At 34.7% G+C, this 16,940-nt stretch overlaps 2 protein-coding genes across 2 annotated transcripts; one reads left to right on the top strand and one right to left on the bottom strand.

Moving 5' to 3' along the window:
• The first annotated feature begins 6,865 nt into the window (after window positions 1–6,865).
• On the top strand, window positions 6,866–9,402 carry LOC131602792 (uncharacterized). The gene is made up of 2 exons (XM_058874984.1): window positions 6,866–6,954; window positions 7,402–9,402. The coding sequence occupies exon 2, from the start codon at window positions 7,451–7,453 to the stop codon at window positions 9,200–9,202; it is 1,752 nt and encodes a 583-aa protein (XP_058730967.1). The 5' UTR covers window positions 6,866–6,954; window positions 7,402–7,450; the 3' UTR covers window positions 9,203–9,402.
• A 780-nt stretch (window positions 9,403–10,182) lies between these two features.
• LOC131602793 (LL-diaminopimelate aminotransferase, chloroplastic) lies at window positions 10,183–14,157 on the bottom strand. Its single transcript, XM_058874985.1, has 10 exons — window positions 13,977–14,157; window positions 13,750–13,823; window positions 13,469–13,536; window positions 13,212–13,328; window positions 12,919–12,981; window positions 12,385–12,489; window positions 12,134–12,184; window positions 11,286–11,606; window positions 10,780–10,986; window positions 10,183–10,695 (listed from the first exon to the last, which is right to left on the bottom strand). Exons 1-10 carry the CDS (start codon window positions 14,054–14,056, stop codon window positions 10,402–10,404), a joined length of 1,380 nt encoding a protein of 459 aa, XP_058730968.1. The 5' UTR covers window positions 14,057–14,157; the 3' UTR covers window positions 10,183–10,401.
• Window positions 14,158–16,940: the final 2,783 nt, after the last annotated feature.

Here is a 16,940-nt window from a genome sequence, read left to right as displayed (position 1 = left end):
ATACTTATTCATTTTTAAAAGGTGGAATTTTATGTCCACCATATTTTATTTATTTATTTTTAAAAGGTGGAATTTTAGCAACTAAACTACTTAAAAATAATAATATTTTAAGATTTTTTAAATTTTTTTTGTTGTTATGAACTGCTAATTAATGCTAATGATCTTCATTTTAACAACACCTAAAAGAAAGTTTCGTATCCAGGAGCCACTTCAATGCATTAGCTACACTTATTCATGCTCGGCAATTTGCCAAGTCTGAGCCTGGCCTGCTATAATATTCAAAGCCTAAGTCTGGCCTGTAGCCTATCATAGGCTTATTTTTTTGGCCTGTGCCTGACCTTTTTGAAGGCCTGATTGACCTATTAGCCTACTTAAAAGCCTATTTCATTTGAACATTTGTAAATAAGTCATTCAACTCGTCTTTATATAGACTAACAAATTAAAATATCAATGAGATTAAATGTTTGTTTGCATTAGTTTATTTGAGTTTACCTAGTAGCATAAATTTTGTGATATTATTTGTTTGAGAGAACTTATCGAAACAACTTATGACATTGTTCATAAGATTCTTTTCATCTTATTTTCATAATTTCTTCTAGATAACTAAAATTTATTTTTATATTTTTAATTCAAAGTAAAAAAATATAATATAATAATAATAAAATTATTCATATGTATTTAAATAGGCCGGCCTCTTAGGCTTAAAAGGATTTTTATGTGGCCTGTGGCCTAGCCTTTTTAGCTAAATAGGCTTATAAAAAAGCCTAAGCCTTTTCTATTTATCTAAAAAGCCTGGCCTGACCTAGGCCTATGTAGGATGGGCCGTAGGCCCCCGTTAGTCGGCCTGGCCTATTTCCACCCCTAAGTAGTTGGGTTAACTAAAGGTTGTTACAATTTTTTTTAATAACAAAGCAAATCAATATGTCAAGGGAAATTCTTATTCCACCTCATGGTTTAAAGAAATACTTTTTGTAATTCTTAAAATGTTTCTCCAAAATCAGAAGTATATCTTCGATGCGCATCATTATTAGAGTTTGATCTAACTCATCCTTACAAAATCGGTCAGTAAGGTGAGGAGTATCACTCTATATAAACTCTTTCAATGCTCTATCTCCAATCAATGTGGACTTTAGGATCTTCCTAATACAACCCCTCACGCCCATTGTTTTTTTGGGCTTGGTGCGTGGATATTAACAGTGGGCGGTCCATGGTCCGATCGATAGGCTCTGATACCATATTAGAGTTTGACCTAACCCATCTTTACAAAACCGGTTAGTAAGGTGAAGAGTGTCACTCTATATAAATTCTTTCAATGCTCTATCTCCAACCAATATGAGACTTTAGGATCTTCCTAATAACCATTAATTGTTAAAATTGATTGAAAACCAAAAATATATTTGCGGTTTACAACGGACAATATATTTTTGGTTTCTGCTGTTACCAATATCAGAGCCATTTTAGTTAATATGTTTTTTTAGGGTTGATTCGTACATAATACAAATACAAATACCTATACAATTGAAAAAAAATCATAAATTACTTAATAAGAAAAAGCTACTGAACCCAGACTTTACTGTATGTATATATATATATATATATATATATATATATATATATATATATATATATATATATATATATATATATATATATATATATATTGCTACAGTAGTAAGAGATAAAAAAATGTAATCCAAACTGAATAAAAAAAAGTACAGCCAAATAACAAAAAAATCAACAAAAATTATTGGGTATGGCGGATGATGAGTCAGCTTGTCACCCACGAGGCGTTCCACCGCTAAAGCATAGCATCTTGAGCCTCCGCCATGATGGCATCCCGAACACCTCTAACATAAGATCCATCAGGAAGCAAACAAACAAACCTTTATCAATACCATCCCGCGCAAGCTCCATGATACGACGACACCTGGACAACACGTCAATCGCATGATTAGCCCTAGCATGCTCCTCCTCTAGGATCTCCTGATGAACTGGCCTCAGTGGATTCCCCGGAACATCTTGTATCATGTATGGATGGGACACCCGGAAGAACCATAACATGTAACCGTACTCGTAACTCTAGTCGGATGTAGCTATGGTACTCCTAGTCTCCTCAGGAACAAGATGATTCTCAAAATCATCAAAAAGCTCATCCATATCCCTCTGTCTCACAGTCGGAGGAGTAGCTACAGCAGGATCCCGGGGAATAGTCTAGGTGAATCTGAACTGAAGCATCACCCGCTCAGGCAGATAGGCAGCCGTCTTGTGAATTCTGCAAGTCAGCCAACCCATAAACAACGACACCTCGTTAAATGGTATCATCTCACGGCGGTATTCGTATGAAGAGAAGTGTACGTCCTCATGTGTCATCCGGTCAATGTACAACTGGAACGACTCTACCGCATGTTTCTCTCCGAGGGGGTCATATGCGCAGGCACACGACTTATCTTCAGTATAGCCCTCCGCAAGTGACCAACCCGAGATGCAGGGGAAGTGTTGTAGGAACCATTCCTAAAATAAGAAAATTAAATAGTTAGTTTCCCGAATTAAAATAATTAATAGAGGCCACAAAGAAAAAGAAGTTATACCGTCATGAGTGACATGCTGCCAGTTATCTGCTCCATATTCCACTTAATCCCTTCATCCAACTTCGTGTACAGGTATACCAGGAAAGCAGCCCCCTAATTACACTGGTGGACCGTCTCAAGATCAGCAAAAATAGGAGGTACATGATATCAGTGTAAGTGACACCGGTGTCCATAAAAACCAGTGTGCCAACAAGGTACAAAAGGTACGCTCTTGTATACCTGCTATGCATGGTAACCTGCCCGGCATCACCATCAGCCTCTCGTGCACGTTGTACCTCATCCTCGAACACCTGAGCCAAATAACTGTACTTGACATGACTACCTTGGACTTTGTCAATCTCTCCCATGGCACTCTCAGGGGTAACTCCCAACATCTCAACCAACATATCCAAAGCCTCCTCCTTCTCGGTCATCTCATGATCCAAGAATCTCCATCTGATCAGAAGATGCAGCAGACACGCGATGTCGTCGAGTGTGATCTCCATCTCACGATGTGGTATGTGAAACGACGACGTCTCATGGTATCACCTCTCGACGAAAGCGTTTATCATACCCTAGTTGACAACGTTGTATCCACATTTTGTCGAATATTTTAACCCTAAAAGCAATAAGAGTTCATCAAACCATGGCTCAACTGGTGGTACCAGTCTACTGAACTTCCGCCCATGGCTAATGACCTTGAGCGTATCACGGTCCTGCATAAATTGTAGACGAATGTAATCAACAAACCAAAATTCAAAATTAATAAACAAAATCATAATTTAAAATTTAATAATCAAAATTCAAAATTCATACATCTCCCTCCCAGATACATCTAGCAACATGGTAAGGGTAAAGAGGAAGAAGGAATAAGAAATTTCCTATGCTAATTAGTGAGAGAAAAAAGGGGTAAAAGTACATGATATAACAAAAGTACAAGTTTTGTTCAGAAAACAATAAAATTGACTAAAAACAAAGGTCGGAGAAAAGCAAAAAAAAATCTCAGGCAACGCCAGCCCAATAACATAGAAGATCTACACGAGACCAAAAAACAACACACCACCAAAATGTGAGAACTGCCTAAACGACTAAAGCAGCACAACTCCAAAAACAGAAAAGAGTTGAAACAGGAAAACCGATCGCCTAGCCACAAAAAACCACATGACTAATTAAAAGGATCAAAGTCAGTCACCCACCAATCCCATCTAAACACCAGCCACAACACAACAACCTACGAAGAAAGAAAGTTACAGGAAGCAATATATCAAATATACCATCGTCGGACCAGAATTACTTATATCATATATATAAATTGATCAATCACATTTGAGTAACTTATGGATAATCGAAGTATTGTTGCCTCACCATACAGAAGTTGGATTCTGAAGCATAGTCAACATCGAATCATCTAAATCGTACACAACATGATGCAATCATGATCAGTGATAGAAACTATTACCTCTTGTGGCGATTAAAAATTTTAAAGCTGAATTGGATGAACGATCACAAGCGTTAAACTGAAAACAACGTTTCTACTCAGTCCACACGAATATAGTGGCTTCAATATCAGTGCTAGTTGTCATGAATGAAGATCTTGAGAGAGAGAGAGAGAGAGAGAGAGAGAGAGAGAGAGAGAGAGAGAGAGAGAGAGAGAGAGAGAGAGAGAAATTGGTTAGGGTTCAAAATAAAATTTCATCAAGTGTGAAAGCTTCTGTACAAGGGTTCTATTTATAGAACCACTTGTGTGGGATGCAAGCTAAAAAGCGCACTTAAGTGCACCATACATTTATGGTGTAATGTATTTCCCTTAAGTTCACGGTACCTTACTGTATTCCGTATTCCACGTAAGTGCACCGTACCTTACGGTGTTCTACAATCCAATCAAGCGCACCGTACCTTAAAATTTTCCGTAATTCTCTAAGTACATTGTACCTTACGGTGTTCCTTATTTCCCTTATTTATTCTATCTCTCATCAATTTTCCGTAATTCTCTTAAGTACATTGCACCAAAATAAAACTTCGCCTTTTCATTGACCTAGCATTCACCAAGCCATATCCCTTCCCAAAATGAGCCTATAATCAAAGAAAATATTGATATTGAACTTCCTCCAATCAATAGCAATGATGAGATCAACCAAAACCATAATTTATTTGATAACATACAAACCAATCAATCATTGCTCTGAAAAGGAAGAAACAATTCAACTAACTGAAACTGAGAATGACCATAAGCAAAATATCTTAAATGTTATAGAAACCAAAAATTAACTAGACCTACAAGCAAATCGTCTCACCTATCTGATTACTTAAGCAATCTCTTGATCAATTCTACTGAGCCACCATCTTTCTGTGTACTCTATACTACATCTCAATTCCATTATTATGGTAATCTCTTTGACCTGTGTGCCAAATGTTCTATATATAAAAGTATTGACATTGAACCAAAATTACATTGAGGCATGAGCACACCAACATTGGATTGATGCCATGAATTCATAGTTGAATTTCTTAATTCTAAAAATAAAAGACTTAGCTTTGTGGCTCTATGTGCTTAATATGTATAATAGGTGTTTATGATTACAAAAAAATAAAGCAAAACTATCATAAACATCATCAAAGAAGAAAATGTTGGTGATTTTAGTATCATCAATGTAATTTTGGTAGTAATGTGATTTACTGAAGGCCGATGCAATTATGCGTTAAGCTTGAAACGAGTTAGGGTAGTGCGGAGTGCACGCTCGTGGAGCCAAACGTACAATTGAATATGAATAATAGAAACGGGGTTCCAAGGGGCGGAGCCCCTGGCGGGATGCGGGGCAGCGCCCCGTCGGGGTCCAAGGGGCGGAGCCCCTGGCGGGGTGCGGGGCAGCGCCCTGCCGGGGTCCAAGGGACAACGCCCCTGGCTGGGGTCCCGCTGCCAGGTCAGCGGGCGGGGTGCGGGGCAGCACCCCGAGCAAATTTTTCGTTTGAATAGTTGCACCATTTCCCAACGTGCATAACCGTTTTACCGAACAGGGGCTTCGTTTCCAACCAACATAACTGTTTTACCGAACAAGTGTGTCTGTTCGTTTCTATTATTGGTCTCCTATATAAGGAGTCTTTTGGTCTCGATTTGGAATACGAAATCATATACTTCCTCTACATTCTGATATGTTCTCCATTGTCAGAAACAGATTGATTCTTCAAGAATTATCCCCGCAAAGATTTCGTGAACCCAGACAAGTATAGGGTCGAAATACTTTGTTCGGAAAGTGAACAAACACGATTCTTGAAGATATCCAGGATTATCACACCTATATCTAACAAAAAATGATTGAAATAATTAAGAAAGTTATCTAATCGATTAGAAAATATAACCAGTCAATATTTTTTTTTTTGGCTAGGTTTAATTAATTAGGGTGACTATCCAATTGATTAGAGAACAAATATGACCCAAAAATATTTTCTTTCTTAGGTAAATTTATTTCTAAATAAATGAGTGTTGTGTTCATTTCTAAATAACGGGTTGTCAAAAATTATTACTCTCTGATCTTACTCATTTTCCTTCTAAAACTAATTTTATTTAGTATATATATATATATATATATATTGTTTTAATATCGAGAGAGTGAAAAAAATTAAATTGAGAGTTGTATAATTGGTTCCGAGTGATGCATAGTAAATTTTATGAATTTAAACTACAAATTTAGTTAATTATATTTATATAATCTCTTAGTAGTTTTATCTTGTGTAGTTTTGATATACCTATATTTTGTGAAAGTGTTGTTTCCAGTGTAATTTATTTTGTGTTGTGGAAGTGTTTTCAATGTATTTTCTATTAATAATATTTGAGTATAGTATATCTCGTGGTTTTCATTCTCTCATTTTAAAAAATTTGGTGGAAGTTTGAAAAAGAAATATTTCCTTAACAATGACGTGATCATTACATTCAGTAAGTAAACTAAATCAAGTTACTAATTATATGTTGATTTGATTTTTTTTTTTTTTAAAGTTTGGATCAAATCAAATTTACTCCTTTACATCAGCTAAAATAATTTTTTTTTAAGAAAACCGAACAAAATAAATCGTTACATGATAACGGTTTTGTCTTTAAAAAAACATAACATAATTTTTTTTTAAGAAAACCGAACAAAATAAATCGTTACATGATAACGGTTTTGTCTTTAAAAAAACATAACAGTATTGGTAATACCCTTGTTCACTTGTAGAAAAAAAAAACGTTATTTTCTAAAATAGGAAATGACGATAAGGCCCATATTTGACCAAACGAACCCTAACTTGGAGTGAAAATACCCACCCTACCCTCTTCTCTCTCCGCTTCTGGTTTCTGCCATTGGATCTCACTCTCTCTCTTTCAACACCTTCTTCTTTCTCCTCGCATTTTCAGGTAACCAATTACCTCTCTTTTTTGTATCACTCTTTCATTGCACTCCACTACCTTGTTTTCATTTTTGTTGAACCCAAATTTTTCTATATATTTATTAAAATCTTCATGTTTATTCATTTACAATTGGGTTTCTTGAGCTGAAATTGTTTTGTAAATTTATATGTAATCATTGGAATAATTTTTTTTATTTTGTTAATATTCTGCTCTAACATGGCATTTTCACTTTGTATATACCTTTCTACTTAGTTATACTAAAAAAAAATTGAATCTTTTTGGGGTTTGGGGGTTGTGATTTTTTCAGGCACTAGGGGCAAGAAAAAAATATGTTTATAAACTTGCCTTCTTCTGATGTGTTAATATATATATTTTTTTTGCAGGTTGTTTTAGTTAGGAACTGTTTTGTTGATATATGATAGAGAAAATGATGCTGTTACTAATTTAGTACAGGTTTGAGTTGTTGATAATTACCGAAAAACAGTTAAGTAAACCTTACTGTATGGAGGACTATAATTTTGTTGTTGGTCAAGAATTTCCTGATGTGAAGACATTTCGGAATGCTATTAAAGAAGCTGCTATTGCACAGCATTTTGAGCTTCGTATTATCAAAAGTGACTTGATTCGATACTTTGCTAAATGTGCCTCTGAGGGTTGTCCGTGGCGGATTCGTGCTGTTAAACTCCCCAATGCCCCGACGTTTACCATAAGAAGTCTTGAAGGGACACATACTTGTGGAAGAAATGCGCTCAATGGGCACCACCAGGCTTCTGTTGATTGGATTGTGAGTTTTATAGAAGAAAGGTTACGAGACAATATCAATTATAAACCGAAAGATATTTTACATGACATCCATAAGCAATATGGGATAACGATACCGTATAAGCAAGCTTGGCGTGCAAAGGAACGGGGCCTTGCGGCAATATATGGCTCTTCTGAAGAAGGATTTTATCTACTTCCTTCTTATTGTGAAGAAATAAAGAAAACGAATCCGGGAAGTGTTGCAGAGGTGTTTACCACTTGCGCAGATAACCGTTTTCAGAAACTTTTTGTTTCCTTTTATGCATCAATTCATGGTTTTGTTAATGGTTGTTTGCCCATTGTTGCTCTTGGTGGAATTCAGCTGAAAAGCAAATACCTTAGCACATTCCTTTCAGCAACTTCTTTTGATGCTGATGGTGGGTTGTTTCCACTTGCTTTCGCCGTTGTCGATGTAGAAAATGATGAAAGCTGGACATGGTTCCTGTCCGAGTTGCATAAGGCACTAGAGGTGAACATTGAATGCATGCTACCGATTATATTTTTATCAGATGGGCATAAGGGTATTGTGGATGCAATAAGAAGGAAGTTTCCGAAATCTTCTCATGCATTCTGCATGCGTTACTTAAGCGAAAGCATCGGCAAAGAGTTCAAGAACTCTAGGCTTATCCATCTTCTATGGAAGGCTGCATATGCCACTACAACTATTGCATTCAAAGAAAAAATGGCTGAAATAGAAGAGCTCTCTCCTGAAGCCGCCAATTGGTTACAGCAATTTCCTCCTTCCCAATGGGCTCTAGCATATTTCGAAGGGACAAGATATGGTCATTTGTCCTCTAATATTGAAGAGTTCAATAAATGGATTCTTGAAGCTCGGGAGTTGCCAATTATCCAAGTGATTGAGCGGATTCATAGCAAACTTAAAACTGAGTTTGATGACCGGTGTTTGAAAAGCAGTTCATGGTGTTCAGTGCTTGCTCCATCTGCCGAGAGGCGAATGGTAGAAGCCATTAATCAGGCATCCACATATCAAGTCCTTAGATCAGACGAGGTAGAGTTTGAGGTTATTTCAGCTGATCGATCTGATATTGTAAATATTGGCAGTCATAGCTGTTCATGCCGCGATTGGCAGCTACATGGAATACCTTGTTCCCACGCTGTTGCTGCTCTTATCTCATCTCGAAAGGATGTCTACGCATATACTGCAAAGTGTTTTACTGCTGCAAGTTACAGGGATACTTATGCAGAGGTGTTACACCCCATCCCTGAAAAAATTGAATGGAGAAAAACAGATGAATCTTCCTTAGATAATGATATCGTAGTTGTGCGGCCGCCAAAATTTCGTCGACCTCCAGGGCGACCGGAAAAGAAACGGATTTGTGTGGAGGATCATAATCGCGACAAACACACAGTGCATTGTAGTCGATGTAATCAAACTGGACATTACAAGACTACATGCAAAGCAGAGATGATTAGTAGTATACAACAGTTTTAGTTGTATGATTTTGTACTATGTAGTAGTTTAACTAAAGAACTCATCTTTAGGTTACACATGTTATTAAGACCATGTAAGATAGGTATAAATCACTATTAAACCCACTGGTTAATGAAGTTTAGGACATTGGTATGTTTGTAAGCAAGCTACGGAAGAGTGTTTGAACTTTGAAACGTGAATTTACGGAGGTTGAAAATTAATCATACCACGCAATGCATGTATTTGATATCATTATGTAAATTGGAGAATCTTCAATTTATGTGATTCCTGACACTTAAAAATATGAACCAAACTTGGTACTTAAAAGTTTATAAGCTATACACACTGCACTTCAACCATTTATGCTAAACTTGTAAAATAAATTGCAAATATTGTAAGTTTTGTGCTTAATAAAAATGGTTTCACTTGACAATTGATAATGAGCATCATCTGTTTTTGGTTAGTATGTTACAAAAAACTTGGATATAAAACACTATAATTGGTGATTGATTGTATATAGATTATTATAGAAACAAACTACATCAAGATAGTTCCACATCAATATTGGATTTATGACCTCCCTCATGGTTTTATTAAACAACACAAACACTACTAATTTTGAAAAAACAATCACCTCCCCAAAAGTTAATAGTCTTAACACTGTTTTCCTCATCGATTAATTGAATAAAATTTTAGTTTCTATCTGGTGCATTTGATTTCTTCAAAATGTTTTACATCTTCTCTCCCATTTTTGCCAGGTCTGCATTAATTGAATAACATTTGCAAAAAGTAGTGGATGAGTTTGTGCAGTTTGGCATTAATTTTGAACAAGGTGATTCTATTGCCCTTTGAGTAGGCATTGGTATAAGTGCAGTCAAACTTTTAGTTAATTCGGGTTTAAAAATACAAGTGTGCGCATGACATTTTAACACAACTCAAGAGAGGTTAGTGCAATTGTCTTTAACAAAACAATGTGCACTTGTGAGTTGAGACCTGTGATGTGAGCCTACATTTTGACAGTTTTCCATAGAAGCATACATGATGCAAGACATTAAATATCATCTAAGATGTGTTGCATTCCAGTTGCATTGCATGATACAGCAATAAAATTGAAAATGGCACCAGAGCAAACACTGCTATTCAGTCTCAAGAACATAGTCTAAATTTTATTCTAAAAAAGATTATTCAAAAGACAACCAATTGAGATATTCTAAATATCATCATTTGTATAGTTGCTTGAATCTTCTGCATGCCTCCAAGACATTTTCCCGGTGACCAAAAGCACTGACCCTGACAAAACCTTCACCACCAGGTCCAAAACCACTCCCAGGAGTTGTCACCACGTGTGTCTTCTCAAGAATCTCACTGAACACATCCCATGAACTTTGGCCTGGGAAGTGGACCCACACATACGGTGCATTTTTCCCTCCATACACTTTAAACCCAAGAGAATCAAATGTCTCCATTATTATATTGGTGTTTTCTTTGTAGTATCCAATTACCCCGCGCATAGCCTGCACTCAAATGCACATCAATCCTATTATGTAACTTGTTCATTGAAAAAGACATAACTTAATCAATAAACCAAAAGAACCAACCTTAAGGCCATCTGGTGAAAGGCATGCAAGACCACCAGCCTGAGAAATATTTGATGCACCATTGAAACAAGTAGACACGATACGGCTAAAGTCCTTGGCAACAGGAAATCCATCAGAAAACAGTAATTCTTTTGGAACCACAGACCAACCCAATCGGACTCCAGTGAACCCAGCATACTTGCTAAATGACGAAGTTTCAATGGCAACCTGCAAAAGACCATAACATGTCATTCAAAATCATATTTAAAGGAATTTGCCAAGCATCAAAAGCAGATTCCTCAGACTAATTATAATGAAAAATTGTCCAACAATCCCCTGGATGGTAAGTTTGTTTATTCTTATTATTTCATTGTTTTTGTTACAAAATTTTCCGTAGTTGTAAAATAAAGATTAATCATCCAAACTATATCTAGAAAAGTATAAATCACATAAGCAAGTTGACAAACTGTTTCCAAAATAATAGCATACTCAAATGATAAGAATCATATCATAGGCTGGCTACTGACCTCTTTGGCTCCGGGAATTTCAAAGATGGAGCGCGGGTTGTCACCAGACATATACATAGCATATGCTGAATCATGTATTATTATAGATCCATTGTCCTTAGCATACCGAACTAGTTGGACCAGTTGTTCCCTTGTTGCTGCAGCACCAGTAGGATTGTTTGGAGAACAGAAAAATATTATATCCGGTCGAGAAATAGAAGATAAATCAGGGAAGAACCCATTCTCCGGGTTACACCTCATATATTCAATATTCGCAAACTTCTGAACATCCTTCTGGTACAAACCAGTCTGGCCCATAATTACACTTGAGTCTACATAGGCCTGCATATACAAAATCAGTTATTTACACATAAGCTACATGAAACAAAGGGTCATTTAAATTTTCCTTCACTTTCCTAATTTTAGGTATTATTTCAAATCATATTGATCTCATTTCCTAAAGAATTCAATATAGCTTTGCACAGCTCCAAATAATGTAAATTTCTGGGTTTTACACATGTTCAGATGCCATTTTTTATGTTCATTCAAGGTTTTCCCATCAATAACTGAAAAGAGCTTTTTGAAAATTAAAATGAATAACATTATTTCAAGGACAGGACTTTACATAAACAGAATATACAACTCAACGATCTAACAATTTATATTGCATCAAATGCATAAAATAATTATTAGTAAATTAAAATCAGATAGCAGATCACACACTGAGGCAAAAAATGTGACACTGAGGCAATTAAATGTGACTATTGGAACAAATCCAAGACCACCATTATTGGCATATAGAAACATAATTGAATGTTCAAGCAAATGATGACATGATAATTATAAACAAGGGCATAGATATGAATTACCGGGTATGATGGGTCCTGCACAGCCATTTTCACATTTGAACCAAAGACAATCTGCCACCAAATGGAAAAAAAAAAAGAAAAAGAAAAAAGGATTAGCTACATTAGCCAACTATCGTGCCACTCCATCCTCGTCACCAAAAAGGAGGGTACTGGAAATCAAATAGCAGGAAGTGGACCGGGAGAAGTACACAATATGTATAATAGGTAACTTGAGAAGGACATAATCTATTTAAAAAAAATACAAAATGAACCTGGAGACGAGATATATCACACTTTGCTCCGTCTGAGACAAATATATCATCATCTTCTATGCCAAGATCAGGGTAAAATGTTGAAGCAATTGCACTTCTTAGTGGCTGCATAGATTAGGAAAGTCTCTTAATCTTCAAAGCATCATTAACTTATTTAAAAAAATAACAGCAAAAAGCTTAAAAAAATACATGCTTAGACTAAAAAATATAGCAATTACTATATGTTGTAATATCAATCATTGTCATTAGCAGAGGCTGAACTTTGGCAGTTGGAACCCCTCAAGAAAAAAAGACTGTTCACTTAAAACTAACACTTATTTTCACTTAAAACTGCAATGAACTATATTTAAGATGGTTACCAGGCAGTGATTGTTTTGCCAGAAAAATTATAAATAAACAATCAGCAAGGGGGAAACTGTATAACTAGAATTGATTCTGACACGTGAGAGAGAATAGTAAGTGTGGATGGAAAGATTTGTGAATGAAAAATGGACAAAAGATGCAAAACCTCTAAAAGATATTGATATGACATACCTTTTCACCCTGTTCAGCTCCATAACCACTGTATCCTTCCAAGGTTGACAATGCAAGTGATTTCTGAATAGAAGCAACTATGCCCGGTTAACAAAACGTGGAGCACTATAATAAGGACTTAAATAGAAGCAACTATGCAAACAATGTGAAATGACAACACTAAACCTCTCTCGGGCAAAAAAATAAGGCATCAGAAGCAGTACTATTACGAAATCACCAATAAAAAGAGAAACAAAACAGATTATTTTCTAAACATGAAAGATGCATCAGTTTCACTAACACCAAAGTTCTACCTTTGCCAATGCAGAACTTATGACTTCAGGAATGGGTTCAGTAGTATCACCAATCCCAAGGCTTATTATTTTTGCATCAGGGTACTTCAGCAAGTGTGCAGACTTTCTTCTACCAATCTATTTTTTCCCAATAAAATGGAAAAACAAAACAAGGTCAGTCGGTGAAGAGGAAGAAGATATTAACCAGAGAATATTTTTTTAACAGATAAATGAAGAGAAAAACCAAAAACAGAGATAGATCAAGCAACATCACATACCTCAGGAAAGAGATAACCAGCTTGAAGTTTACCCAAGTTTTCATTGCGAGAGACCCTTGTCTTGTAGGCTTCAAAACAAAAAAAAGGAATCAAAAAATGTAAACTTTCAGCCCACAATCAAACATATACTCAAACATAATATTAAAAAGCACTTATTTTTGTTGGAAAAATCATGTGTTGAAAATGATTTTGAAGCTGCTCAAAAGATAATAATAATATTGGTAAATCATGAATGAAAATATCGAAAATACAAAAGTGAAGACTACAAGAAGGGTACCAACCAGTCTCAGCTTCTTGGGGTGTAGCGACGCATTTACAAATGAAGGGGCTCTTAGAATGCAAAGAAACCTGACTCCTGCAGTAACAAAAAACAGCACCCCAACAAATCAAAATACAAAATTTCAGAAAATAGATACAATTTTGCAATAATAGAGTAACAAAAGCACCGAATTTTAACGAGATAGAAAGAGAGTTAAGAGAAATGAAAATGGGGTTGGAGAAGAAGTACCTGGAATTGAAATTGGAAGGAGCTAAGAAAGGAGAGGAAGCAGAAGAGATTGAAAGGGTGAGGTTTTGGGTTATAGACATTTTGGATGGGAAAAACGGAGAGAGTAGTGTGGAGAAGATGCAATGCAGCTACAAGTATAAACCCTACAAACTGAAAATAATTATGATTTGTTTAACTAGTTAGATTAAAAATTAAAAATCAAAATAGATTATTTGAATTTGCTTAAATAAGTTAAAGTGTCTAGATGCGTGTCAAAGGAGCATTTCTCATTAAATAATTTTTACTTGTTCGATGTGTATGATAGAATAAAAACAAACCTAACATAAGAATAAATAGTAGGATATTAGAGGGATATACAAACGGGAATGGTTCAGTGACTTTGCTGTAGCACTGACTATGTGACTAGGGATGGAAATCGGCCAGGCCTATCACAGGGGCCTACAGGCTAGCCTATATAGGCTCAGGTCAGGCCACGCATTATTTTTAAATAGAAAAGGCCTAGGCTTCTTTATAAGCCTATTTAGTTAAAAAGGCTAGGCCTCAGGCCCTAAAAAAAAGCCTTTTAAGCCTATCAGGCCGGCCTATTTAAATAAATATGAATACTTTTTTTATGATCATTAGGTTATGTTTTGTACTTTGAATTAAAATACATGAATAAGACATGGTTATCTTGAAGAACTTGTGAAAATAAGATGAAAACACCTAATGAAAATTGTTTTCATAAGTTTTCTTAAACAAATAGTCTCCTAGAACTTATGCTAATAGATAATTTAAAATAAGTTAGTCTATTTAAACATTATTTTAATTGGTTATTTACATGTCTAAAACAAATGGGCTTTTATGTAGGCTAACAGGCTAACCAGGCCTTCGAAAAGGCCAGGCTCAGGCCTAAAAAATAAGCCTACGACAGGCTACAGGGCAGGCTTAGGCTTCGGTTTTTTTGACAGGCCAGGCTCAGGCTTGGCAAAGCCTAGCTCGGCCCAGCCTATTTCCACCCCTATTTGTGACTTTAGTTAATAAAATGAAAGAATAAATTATTAATATTTATTATATTGATGTGAGAGAAAAATATATTGACTAAAGTTACCAAAGTTACCATATACCAAAGTTACTGAAACCTTACCCTATACAAACACATATTCTATCAGATCTTTGCTATATGTATAGTATATGTATGTGGACATTGGGTCGGTTTTGGGCTCAAAATGCCGATCCGGCCCAAACCGCGGGTGGCTTATCGAGACCCAGTACCGTCCATTTTTCTCATACAGATTATGCGGGTGACGTGTTCACGGGTTTGCAAATTTGCGGGAGGTTTCATTCGGTAAACTCTGAATCTAACAAACAAAAAATCTAAAAAAAACAAGACAAAAAAATCAGAATTCATAATCGGTAAAAAAATAATCAGTTTAACCAAACTTCATATCTATTTCATCAAAACTTCCAAAAAAAACTATAAAAATCAAAATTTGAAGGGAAAAACATACAAATGTAAAGGATGATTAAACTGAATTAGAGAAAAAAAAGAACAAGACAATGAGAAAAGAGGAGGAGAAATGTGTAATTTTTTTGCTTAGTAAATTTCATTGTGGTTAATTGCCTCATTTCAATGCTTCAAAATTCACAATAAAAAAATTCATAGTTGTGTCTCGTTTTGGAGAAAGAAGTAGAGAGATTATTTAAAATATTTATTGAAAGGGTGATTTCTTTGCTTAGTAAATCTCTTTTTTTAGGTATTATAAAAAAAAAGAAATTGTTAATTAATGCTCTTGCGGCACTTTTTAAGCGATTAAAGTAGTACGTTTTTTAAAAATACGTGCATTCAATGAATTAAAAATTATTGAAAATTAAAATCATGACTTTTATAAAAAATATTTTTTTTATTTAGTATGTTTAAAGAGTGCCCTGATGAGTGCTCCGAGAGCATTCGTTAGCAAGACCCATAAAAAAATTCATGGTTGTGTCTGGGTTTTGGAGGAGGAAAAAAATTAAATAGTCTTATAAAAAATTTAAATAAAAAATTAGTTTGAATAATTATTCTTAAAATATTATTTTAGGTATTTCATTTTTTTGAAATTTTTTTTATATCAAATTTTTTAAAAATTACTTAATTTTAAAGCTATTTTAAATAGATTTTCACAAAAAAATCATTTTTAAAATATCACTTTTTGAAAAAATTATACTTTTGACTATGTTTTAGTCTTGTTTGTTTGTTTATGTTATAAATGTCAAAAATAATGTTTTAATTTAAAAAAAAAACGAATATAAAAAAATTTATAATATTTTGAAAAACGGTTTTATATAATATATTTTCAAAAATAAATAAAAAAATTCATTCTTTTCAATATAATTTCTTTCAAGACTTTTCTCTTATTTTCAAATTATCAAGTTTCTAAAGTTACTTTTTATCATGATTATATGAATTTTAATATGGTATCATTACCTCAGCTTCAATCTTCGACAGCGTTAATCCGCCACCATATTTGATTTAATCCACCATCCTTTATCATGGACTATTTCATTTGAAAGAAATCGAAGATGGAAAAGAAATTCTTGTTGCTGCCACCACTTTGAAAACTATCACAAAAACTTTTAAAGTGTGTGATCTAAGGTGAAATATTTGAATTTTGAGAGTGTGCTCTTCTCAAAATTTCAGGTTCGAAATCCACTAGATACAAATTATTTACGAAAAAAACAAAAACCTTTAAACAAGTCTGCTATTTTTACAAAATGTTAAGTTTGACACTTATGTCAATAAATCTACATTCATGTGTATAATATATATTTTACAAATAAAGAGAATATATATCGACAATATGTATAAAATATTTTATTTAAAGAGTGACTCAACTAATTGAACATGTCTATTCTTGAACTAGTTGTATAGTCTATTAGTCTATTATCGATTATTGTCGATGCTATTATAATATTTCAAAATTTACTTTGCATAATGAACCTCTAACC

This window comes from Vicia villosa, linkage group LG5 (genome assembly GCF_029867415.1).
Source record: "Vicia villosa cultivar HV-30 ecotype Madison, WI linkage group LG5, Vvil1.0, whole genome shotgun sequence".
NCBI classification, from domain to species: domain Eukaryota; kingdom Viridiplantae; phylum Streptophyta; class Magnoliopsida; order Fabales; family Fabaceae; genus Vicia; species Vicia villosa.
The sequence above is the reverse complement of the archived record's forward strand: the minus strand, read 5'-3'. Positions and strand labels throughout refer to the sequence as shown.

Coding starts and splice junctions, on each gene's coding strand:
- LOC131602792 (XM_058874984.1), top strand. CDS start 7,451: ATGGAGGACTATAATTTTGTTGTTGGTCAAGAATTTCCTGATGTGAAG.
- LOC131602793 (XM_058874985.1), bottom strand. CDS start 14,056: ATGTCTATAACCCAAAACCTCACCCTTTCAATCTCTTCTGCTTCCTCT. Junction 13,329..13,468: donor CTGGTTATCTCTTTCCTGAG/GTATGTGATGTT, acceptor GGGAAAAAATAG/ATTGGTAGAAGAAAGTCTGC. Junction 12,185..12,384: donor GTGATATATCTCGTCTCCAG/GTTCATTTTGTA, acceptor ATTTGGTGGCAG/ATTGTCTTTGGTTCAAATGT.